At 40.4% G+C, this 10,447-nt stretch overlaps 2 protein-coding genes and 1 long non-coding RNA gene across 4 annotated transcripts; all 3 read right to left on the bottom strand.

The window, feature by feature from the left end:
- Positions 1–814: 814 nt before the first annotated feature.
- Positions 815–7,390, bottom strand: LOC108252053. Its single transcript, XM_017442935.1, has 4 exons — positions 7,376–7,390; positions 6,847–6,939; positions 1,287–1,454; positions 815–883 (listed from the first exon to the last, which is right to left on the bottom strand). Exons 1-4 carry the CDS (start codon positions 7,388–7,390, stop codon positions 815–817), a joined length of 345 nt encoding a protein of 114 aa, XP_017298424.1.
- On the bottom strand, positions 1,849–5,605 carry LOC103506571 (pleckstrin homology domain-containing family A member 6). Of its 2 annotated transcripts, XM_008470967.3 has the most exons (4): positions 5,317–5,605; positions 4,709–4,843; positions 3,456–3,506; positions 2,061–2,198 (listed from the first exon to the last, which is right to left on the bottom strand). In XM_008470967.3, exons 1-3 carry the CDS (start codon positions 5,576–5,578, stop codon positions 3,487–3,489), a joined length of 417 nt encoding a protein of 138 aa, XP_008469189.1. In that variant the 5' UTR covers positions 5,579–5,605; the 3' UTR covers positions 2,061–2,198; positions 3,456–3,486. The 2 variants fall into 2 exon arrangements, with proteins under 2 accessions (XP_008469188.1, XP_008469189.1); XM_008470966.3 differs by lacking the exon at positions 3,456–3,506 and having other exon boundaries at positions 1,849–2,198.
- Positions 7,391–7,403: 13 nt separating the features above from the next.
- Positions 7,404–8,246, bottom strand: LOC113466314. Its single transcript, XR_003390752.1, has 2 exons — positions 8,182–8,246; positions 7,404–7,521 (listed from the first exon to the last, which is right to left on the bottom strand). It is a non-coding gene; the product is annotated as an uncharacterized LOC113466314 (long non-coding RNA).
- Between the last annotated feature and the right edge of the window lie 2,201 nt (positions 8,247–10,447).

The raw sequence follows: 10,447 nt of genomic DNA on the forward strand, positions 1-10,447 counted from the left end.
CTTTCGTTCAACAAAATGGGTTATTGATACAGAGATAACGAAGATACGGGGTACTGATACGAAGTAAAGGAAATGGGGGATAAGGAGAGAAAGGAATGGGGGTGAACATTGTATAATTGTCCTCGTATTCCCATTTGTTTGGCCGCAAAGTTTTAATTTATTGGACGGAAAATGTTCCGTTCGAACAATAACTTGGTAAAAGTTAAAATCAACTTTCTCGTCTCTCTCCCTTCCCCCCTCTCTCTCTCTCTTTTTTTCTCCCACTCCTCTCTCTCTCTCCCTCCATCTCTCTCTCTCAATAGAAATAGGTATATTGTAGGTATGTACAATCGTACATAGGTACCTATCAGGCAAAGAACGAGGATATATACAACGTTGACACCAGATGTCCGAGACAAATTTGTTTAAAATTCAACTTGGTCCCTGCTCTTACACCTCACACCCACCCTCATTTTCAAGGTTTCCTTTCTTTAATTTCTACTAATATCAAAGTTGCGTTTGGAACTGTTCTTAGTTCTTACAACTTTCGTAATTCAGGTATAACAGTATAACTTTTAGATTTTGTTTTGTGTAGGCATTTTAGTTGTATTTCTAGGGATTTTATTGAATTGGACAGGTTTCCTTAAACCTGATAAGAAAATAATAGTTAAAATCAAGATGCGGGGTTAGTGTTAGTGAATTGGTTAGTTTTGTACGGTTAGTAGTCCAACACCACTCCTTAAATAATAATAATAATAATAATAATAATAATAATAATAATAATAATAATAATAATAATAATAATAATAATAGACTCTTGAGTGGAAGGCAACCACTAGGCGAGGTTACTGCTACTCCCGAACAGTTGCTCCCTAGCTGAGAGACCGCGGGTTTGATTCGATTCCTGAGGACAAACAAATATTTCGTTCGACATTTCAGATTCTGTTCTATTGCATTTTAAGAAATATTATGATATGGTATGATGCTATACGGTAATTAAATATTCAATTTACAGTGGATTTCACCAATATTTTTTCAGGCCCTAGAAGGTCTGTTAAGCTAACTCGGCCTGATAAGTTCCATATGATTTGTATAGGCTAAACAGGCTGTTAGGAGCTAAAAAGAAGGGACACAATATCGTATCAAATATGGTCATGTTAATTATTTCACTTTGTATTGTATGAATATTATAAAGTATTGTATAAATAAATATTATGAATGGTACAGGTCATCTTGGTTTTACAGACCCAACTTCAACTTGAAAAATGGGACTTCTTCTTCTTCTTCATTTAGTTTCCTCCTCTTACCTTGAACTTGCTACTCCGCGCCATGATGTTACGTAGAGCGGCAATACTATCAGACCTAGGTGCAGGGGGAGGAGGGGGAGGGGCAGTATGTCTACCGAAGCCCCGGGGTAGGGAAGAACACTTGGTGGCGTTGTCCTCGGAGCTGAGATGAGACTCGCTTTGTTGAAGCTGGAAAAAGATTTAGTTTGACAAAAACGCATTAACCATCTTTCAGGGCTGAAACTTGTAATGCTAATCTGGTGTGACCATCATATGACTTTTCTAATCCTATTGGAATTTCACTTTCCTCACCTGTGCGAAGGGAAATAATTTTCAAGGATATACCTATGTATCTATCAGAAAAGCGGTCAAAATACTGGCTGCAAACTTTCAGGGCTGAAAGTTGTAATGCTAATCTGGTGTGACCATCATATGACTTTCCTAATCCTATTGGAATTTTACTTTCCTCACCTGTGCGAAGGGAAATAATTTTCAAGGATATACCTATGTATCTATCAGAAAAGCGGTCAAAATACTGGCTGCAAACTGGTTATGTACCAGGTTGAGATGAGCTCGGACTAGGTGAGACAGGACGCTGTTTCTTCAGTTTGGCATGGTAGTGGTATACCTAAAAACAAGGCAAGTTTACCAACCTTGCCTTCCCCAACCCGGTACTTAACCACAACCCCAGGTGTGGATTAGGAGAAATAGTTTTCTCTCTGTTGATACAGGGGCAGTTTAGGAGAAATGGTTTGTTGATACCATTGAAGAGTAAACAATCAATGGTTGATTCAGGTGCAGCTTAGGAGAAATAGTTTTCTCTCTGTTGATACAAGGGCAGTTCGGGAGGAGGAGAGTCATTATCGTTCACTTCCTTGTCTCCTTCATCATGACTAGAACGTCGGGAGGTAGGCAGACTGGCCATGGCTTTCACTAGAAGTGGAAAGAAACAGAGGGACACTTATCATTAGAATTTTATTCAATACTCAAGTATAAGTAGAGCTTTATTTAGACTGTCAGCTTAGAATAAGTTGTTCCATTACTAACTTAACAGTTTAAAACGTGAGATTCAAAACCAAGGGTTACCTTGAGACACAACTTGTGGGGAATAAAAAACGTGCAATTTCCGAATACGCATGAAAAGTTGTGTCCACATATAGTGAACGGCCGTCGATTGACTTCGATCCACATAGATCGACGACCGTGTGAACACAGCTTAAGAAAGCACTGACGTGATTTTTGATGAAAATAATAATAAAAACCTAGTTTGATAGAGGGAATTGTAACAACGGAGGCCTTATCGTCCTGAAATCGAAGATAGGACAGGATAGGAGAAAGCCGGCCGTTCCGAGAACGAACCTTTCTGTTTAGGATAAAGTTCGCCCCGAGCGGGAATCAGAACTCGCGTCCTATTTACAAGGCAGGCGCGCTATCTTTCTTGATAACTAGGCTGGCTTCTTCTTCTTTTTAACCTTTTCGTACTTGTATAGGGTCGGTGTTTCTTGTCAGTCCTTTCCAGACAGCCCTATTGTGCTCCGAGGTTTACTTACCCGTCAATTGGTGAGATGGAAACAGTTCATTCGAATTTTATTCAATACTCAAGTATAAGTAGTGCTTTATTTACACTGTCAGCTTAGAGTAAGTTGTTCCATTACTAACAGTTTAAAAAGTGAGATTCAAAACCAAGGGTTACCTTGAGACAGAACTTAAGGGGAATAAAAAACGTGCAATTTCCGAATACGCATGTAAAGTTGTGTCCACATATAGTGAACGGCCGTCGATTGACTTCGATCCTGTGTGGACACAGCTTAAGAAAGCACTGACGTGATTTTTGATGAAAATAATAATAAAATCCGAGGGAATTGTAACAACGGAGGCCTTATCGTCCTGAAATCGAAGATAGGAGGACAGGATAGGAGAAAGCCGGCCGTTCCGAGAACGAACCTTTCTGTTTAGGATAAAGTTCGCCCCGAGCGGAAATCAGATTCCGTGTCCTATTTACAAGGCACGCGCGCTATCTTTCTTGATAACTAGGCTGGCTTGTTCTTCTTCTTTTTAACCTTTTCCTACTTGTATAGGGTCAGTGTTTCTTGTCAGTCCTTTCCAGACAGCCCTATTGTGCTCCGAGGTTTACGGTGTTTCTTGTCAGTCCTTTCCAGACAGCCCTATTGTGCTCCGAGGTTTACTTACCCGTCAATTGGTGAGATGTACATCACGGGTACTAGGGGGAATTGTTAACACCTAGGTAAACACACAGAACAATACAAATACGATACATGAAAAACGCCATGCGAGAATACTACACAAACGAAAACTAAATAAAAAAACATACAATGCTAAAGAACTAAAAATAAATATATATTTCTCATGAAAGAAAAACCTGATGGTAAAGAAATACAATAAAATTAATCTAATAAAATAAGGACGGTTTTACAAATGGGAAATAATAAATTCCACCTAGAACCAAAGACTCGAGGTTTACGAGTCCTGGAGCCATTGTCTAACGTCTAACCACCATTACCATTAGGTTAAGCATGGATTAGTATGTAGACTTGTAGACATGCAAGAGTAAAAAGAAGGAGAAGGGGGAGATATAATAAAAGTGAAGACGAAAGAAGACAGGGCTTGAAAACCAGTCTTCTCAGTGCTACCAATATGCAGATTGCAGATCACATACACAATATACTTACAGATACATACCTAATGTATGCAGATAATACACAATAGTAGACGTACGTAAGCGCTAGGTCGCAGGCTCAATTCTCGCCCTCTGTAAACTTCAAGAGAAAACCTAAACCGAATAACATATGGAACTTGGCCTGGCGCACTGCCGTGCGCTCAGATAAGGTTTGTCTCGGAATGGCTGGCTTTCTCCTTCGGGAAGACTTGCAGTACGTACTGGAGGGGGATACGAGAGTCATTCTGCTGTCACCTCCGTTGCCCTCATCCATGGAAGAGGAGCCCCCATCATACAGTCCTGGCATCGTGTCTGTGGAGGTGAGAAGAATAGTAATAATAAATGAATGACCTGTCTAAGTATAGAAATTCCTGAACTGACAAATAGAAACTCAAAAAGAGCACTAGTCCGCCTAGTTAGCTAGTTTATTGGTTGTAAGATACAATGTACCTTCGTAGGCACCTACATACCTAGAAGAAGGTAAGTTAAATGTTAAGAGACTGAAACTTGATAGGAATGAAAATAATAAAAAAGCTCTATTTGGAGGTTAAATTTTCAATGCGAGACGCAACTTTTAGTGACAGGTCATAGTTCATCTTAGGATGTCAGACTGTAATGTCAAACAAATAAAATTTAATTATTAAATAATAGGTTCTACTGAGGTTAAACTTGCAATCTGAGTAAGAAACACAGTACAAAATTAATCTATTAGGCTCTAAGCTAAGCTACAACATTCACAACTCATAGCTGAAGTACTAACACATACCTGCTACTTGTTTACTTTTCTCCATCACTTGTTGCGCTAGGATCTGGTTAAGTTGCAGTAAATGCTCTCGCTGTTTCTTCTCCTCTGCCATTTTCTTCTTCAGAGTCGACGGCTTTTCCAACTCCACTTCGTTTTCTGGAAGATAGATGATTCATATTGACTTTATTTAGATTTTTTTTTTACTGCGAATTTTCAGTCTCATCCTATCAGTATAAATAAGGTAAATTCTAGTTGTGATAGTGGCATGATTAGTCCAGTGGTCATCCTATCAGTATAAATAAGGTAAATTCTAGTTGTGATAGTGGCATGATTAGTCCAGTGGTAACACGCTTGCTTGCCATTCAGAAGGTCCCGGGTTCGATGTAAAAAAGAAAAGAAAAAAAAAATCGCCATCTGAAAAGATTCACAGATTTAAATGGTTTGAGAGGGGGGAACTATGGAGGAATGAACGGGGGATTGAGGCGAAAGTCAGCAAGTGCCCTCTTTTAATCGCCCACCAGGGGTGGATGGAGGGGAGGGACTACTTATAATAACTGAGGTCTTATCGTCCCGAAATCGAAGGGAGGACGAAAAAAAACCAAAGTTAATAAAATCAGCAAATCACTCACCCTCATCAGCACACGTCGCAAGGTTACTCTCGGACAGCATCTTCCTTATAGCCTCCGCTTTTTGCAGCCTCTTATTCTTCTCCTCCCTGCTCATAGAGGGCGCTGATTCCGGTATGTACCGTTCGGGAATGAGGATCTTGCCCGGGGTACCTAGAAGGCTGTCTATCGTCTCAGCGCTGAACTTAACAGGGTCGGTACGGGACAGGGTAGATCGGACGACATCAGGAGCTCCGTTAAGTCGGGGCCGGAGGGCGACTTCCATGTCTAGATCATCCCGGGCACGAGATATACCCTGGAGGGAAACGAAAATTTTATTATTACTTATTTAAAGGGTTTCGTCAGCTCCAATGGCGTAACAGGATCGGTACGGGACAGGGTAGATCGCACGACATCAGGAGCTCCGTTAAGTCGGGGCCGGAGCGCGACTTCCATGTCTAGATCGTCCCGGGCACGAGATATACCCTGGAGGGAAAGACAGGGTCGGTACGGGACAGGGTAGATCGGACGACATCAGGAGCTCCGTTAAGTCGGGGCCGGAGCGCGACTTCCATGTCTAGATCGTCCCGGGCACGAGATATACCCTGGAGGGAAACGAAAGTTTTATTATTACTTATTTAAAGGGTTTCGTCAGCTCCAATGGCGTAGTGGTCACTGCGCTCGCCTTGCATGCGGGAGACCCGGGGTCCATTCCCGGCGGGGTCAAAAAATTTGCATCCATCATGCAAATGATTGATTCCGTGACTGGCTAATGCCCACTCAGCTTCGTGAGGAAAATGAGTAGCTATTTAATAGAAATGCGCATAGCGACCGGTGCCAGCATGGTAGGTATGTAGGTAAACATTGGGATTATTGAGATATTTGGAAAATCCTGCAAAAGAAACAGAGGGACACTTATCATTAGAATTTTATTCAATACTTAAGTATAAGCATAAGAAGTGCTTTATTTACACTGTCAGCTTAGAATAAGTTGTTCCATTACTAACAGTTTAAAACGTGAGATTCAAAACCAAGGGTTACCGTGAGACACAACTTAAGGGGAATAAAAAACGTGCAATTTCCGAATACGCATGTAAAGTTGTGTCCACATATAGTGAACGGCCGTCGATTGACTTCGATCCACATAGATCGACGACAGTCGACTTTGTGTGGACACAGCTTAAGAAAGCACTGACGTGATTTTTGATGAAAATAATAATAAAATCCGAGGTTTGATAGAGGGAATTGTAACAACGGAGGCCTTATCGTCCTGAAATGGAAGATAGGAGGACAGGATAGGAGAAAGCCGGCCGTTCCGAGAACGAACCTTTCTGTTTAGGATAAAGTTCGCCCCGAGCGGAAATCATATGACTTTCTTAATCCTATTGGAATTTCACTTTCCTCACCTATGCGAAGGGAAATAATTTTCAAGGATGTACCTATGTATCTGTCAGAAAAGCGGTCAAAATACTGGCTGCAAACTGTCATAATACCGCTAGTGGTTGCTCCGATGTCCATAAAAATTACCTAGAGGGAGGTAAAAAAAAAACTCACTTCAGGATTATATTCCGCGCTAGTCTCCTCTATAACAGTAACGCGTCGTCCAGTGGTGCCAGTGTTGCCAATAGCAATAAACTTTATTCTATTCTATTCTAATCAGAGCTCCCAGCTTGAAAGGTGCTAGCAAGGAAATATCGAAAGGAACTCTCTCACTGGAAAAGTGCGATAGTTGGATGTAAAATGTAAGAGATAGAGAGAGAAAGGGAGAGAGGGAGAGGGAAAGAGAAAGAGAGAGAGAGAGAGGGAGAAAGGGAGAGAGAAGGAGCGCGATAGTTGAATGTAAAATGTAAAAGAAAGAGAGAGAGAAAGAGAGAGAGAGAGAGAGAGAGAGGGAGAGAGAGGAGTGAGAGAGAAGGAGCGCGATAGTTAAATGTAAGAGAGAGAGAGAGAGAAGGAGCGTGATAATTGAATGTAAAAGAGAAACAGAGAAATACAGACAAAAAGAAAGAGAAGGTGAAAGATGTACAATGTTTATTTTCTGAGAGACGAGTACCTCGTATCAAACTAAATTAAATATGCAAACATTAGCATTTGACATTTAAATATGCAACTTGCCAATAGGAATTCCAATGTTGCCGCTACGATCTCGATCTCGCTGACGTCGTTCGGACTCACGCTTGACGATGCGAACAGTTTTGATCTCCTGTGGCTTATCTTTGGGAATAATGCCTGGGGATGGAAAATAATCATAAAATTATACCTTGTTTATCCTGGCCGAAAGGACTGAAAAGTCCCTTTACCCCAACAGGCTAAACAAGGTCTCGTATATTTGATGGGTTAAAAATTAATACATAAGTCAGCAACAATTCAAAAGAAGAGACCTTGCTTAAAAAAAAAAGAAAGATAACACAAGCAACAAATATTATTATTATTGTCAGAATTATGGAAAACATCAGATTAGCTGAAAAATTTCCTGTGGATGATAATAATAAAAGACTCTTGAGTGGAAGGTAACCACCAGGCGAGGTTAACGCCGGAGCTGATCTGTACCACCTAACCCTTAGAGCTCTATTATTAAGCGGTCAAATTCTCAAATAAATGAGGATAAAATTCCATGCTTTCTTCTTCGCCTTTTCCCGTGTTCAGACGGGGTCGGCGTTTTTCGTGAGCCTCTCAATTAGCCCCAAAAGTGATCACCCTATAATAGGGTGATCGCTTTGGACTGACATTTGGTTCTGGCTACAAAATTTTACGATTGGATGCCCTTCGTGCTCAACCTTTGCTTTTTTTAGCAAAGAAATTTTAGGCTATTATCCTCTCTGTTTATAGTGACCCAGGCACACTAAGCTGGTCTACTACCTGTTTAAAGTTCTCAGTCTAAAAACTTACCATAGAATCGTTTAATTCTATCGTCAGCCTCGCTGATATCAATAGGCTTGCAGTACGTATCCTGGCCGAAAGGACTGAAAAGTCCCTTTACCCCACCAGGCTAAACAAGGTCTCGGATATTTGATGGGTTAAAAATTAACACATAAGTCAGCAACAATTCAAAAGAAGAGACCTTGCTTAAAAAAAGAAAAGAAATATAACACAAGCAACAGATATTATTATTATTATTGTCAGAATTATGGAAACCATCAGATTAGCTGAGAAATTTCCTGTGGATAATAATAAAAGACTCTTGAGTGGAAGGTAACCACTAGGCAAGGTTAACGCCGGAGACGATCTGTACCACCTAATCCTTAGAGCTCCATTATTAAGCGGTCAAATTCTCAAATAAATGAGGATAAAATTTCATGCTTTCTTCTTCGCCTTTTCCCGTGTTCAGACGAGGTCGGCGTTTTTCGTGGGCCTCTCAATTAGCCCCAAAAGTGATCACCCTATAATAGGGTGATCGCTTTGGACTGACATTTGGTTTTGGCTACAAAATTTTACGATTGGATGCCCTTCGTGCTCAACCTTTGCTTTTTGTTAGCAAAGAATAGATTTAGTTATAGATTATTATAGATTTAGTTTTAGTTTAGTACGTAGTCTTAACATTGTACCACATACAATTATTGTATATTTGTACAAATAAAATTGATTGATTGAAGAAATTTTAGGCTATTATCCTCTCTGTTTATAGTGACCCAGGCACACTAAGCTGATCTACTACCTGTTTAAAGTCCTCAGTCTAAAGAGCTTCACCATGTTGTCCACCAGGTTGACTAGCGGCTTCCCCTTCTCGTACTGAAAGCAGTCGAAAGTTTGCTAATTAGGGCTCCCTTTGTAGCATAAGATGTATTACAAGAAACTTTATTCTATTCTAATTAGGGCTCCCAGCTTGAAAGGTGCTAGCAAGGAAATATCGAAAGGAACTCTATCACTGGAGAAGTGCGATAGTTGAACCTAAAATGTAAGAGATAGAGAGAGAAAGGGAGAGAGAGGGAGATAGAAGGAGCGTAAAATGTGTGCGAGAGAGAGAGAGAAGGAGCGCGATAGTTGAATGTAAAAGAGAGAGAAAGAGGAGTGAGAGAGAAGGAGCGCGATAGTTAAATGTAAGAGAGAGAGAGAGAGAGAGAGAGAGAGAGAGAGAAGGAGCGTGATAATTGAATGTAAAAGAGAGACAGAGAAATACAGACAAAAAGAAAGAGAAGGTGAAAGATGTACCTACAATGTTTATTTTCTGAGAGACGAGTACCTCGTATCAAACTAAATTAAATATGCAAACATTAGCATTTGACATTTAAATATGCAACCTACGAATGAAATATACAATATGGAAACCTACGTAATAAATATATAGACACATACCTAGATACGTATATTACTTTTATCAACCGGTAGGAACATCTTATATGGTATGTGTTACAGGGCCGTTTTTTTTGGGGTTGGTCCGCCTGAGATCACCTACGACTTTTTGTCCACTCGTATTGAAAATTTGAACTGGCTTGCCTGCTTTTTGTATGGCGATTTAAACCATCTACTTGTAATGATGTTTTTGAGAATACTAATACTTTCTGCTGTCCCCGTTCATAATCTCTCATTTCAGCATACACTAGAATGAAAATTACTGAATTTAAGCATGTACTCGGAAAAAAAAAGAAAAGCTCGTGGCCCTTGCTAAAAACCCTAAACCCATCATTGAAGTAGAAAAGAGACATCTCTCTTATAGCCAGTTTTACAGCTACTTTACAAATTTTACACTTTAAACATATTTTTATACATTGTATACCACCATTAAACATTGCATAAACCCGGAGTACACAATTTTAAATTACGTGTATAAATAGGCGGACAAATGACTCACAGTCGACAATTATAACTTAGAAGTAGGTGTATTATGACCGGATATATGTCTTTAGAGAAATATTAGATAGATGAGGACATGACGGTATCCACATCACTACACATACGTCTGTGAGGTTAGGAGTCCAAGTAACACGGCCCCAATGTTTACCTGACAACTCAATTCCTCTACCTATATTTATCGAACTGTACCATTGTATGGTGGTCCCGGCATGGGTCCTAAAAGAGGCTCCTTCCCCCCCCCGCTGTAAGGTTCGTCACTACATGCGCCCCCCGCCCCCCGCCACAATGTTTTAAAATTAAAAGCCTCAAGTGGACATTTCCTCGTTTTACTTCGGGTTCCCACATTGGGGGGGGGGGCGGGGGG

The sequence above is a fragment of the Diaphorina citri genome, unplaced genomic scaffold (assembly GCF_000475195.1).
Source record: "Diaphorina citri unplaced genomic scaffold, Diaci psyllid genome assembly version 1.1 scaffold247, whole genome shotgun sequence".
Lineage (NCBI taxonomy): Eukaryota > Metazoa > Arthropoda > Insecta > Hemiptera > Psyllidae > Diaphorina > Diaphorina citri.

Bases quoted from the DNA above. Each gene is read 5' to 3' on its own strand.
- LOC103506571 (XM_008470966.3), bottom strand. From the start codon at position 5,578: ATGGAAGTCGCCCTCCGGCCCCGACTTAACGGAGCTCCTGATGTCGTC. The intron at 4,844-5,316 runs GTGAGTGATTTG...TCTATCTTCCAG, and splicing joins TGCGACGTGTGCTGATGAGG to AAAACGAAGTGGAGTTGGAA. The intron at 2,199-4,708 runs GTATGTGTTAGT...TTCCACTTCTAG, and splicing joins GAAAAGTAAACAAGTAGCAG to TGAAAGCCATGGCCAGTCTG.
- LOC108252053 (XM_017442935.1), bottom strand. The intron at 1,455-6,846 runs GTGAGTTTTTTT...ATCTTTTTCCAG, and splicing joins GCGCGGAATATAATCCTGAA to CTTCAACAAAGCGAGTCTCA. The intron at 884-1,286 runs GTAAGAGGAGGA...GTTTGTCCTCAG, and splicing joins CGCGGAGTAGCAAGTTCAAG to GAATCGAATCAAACCCGCGG.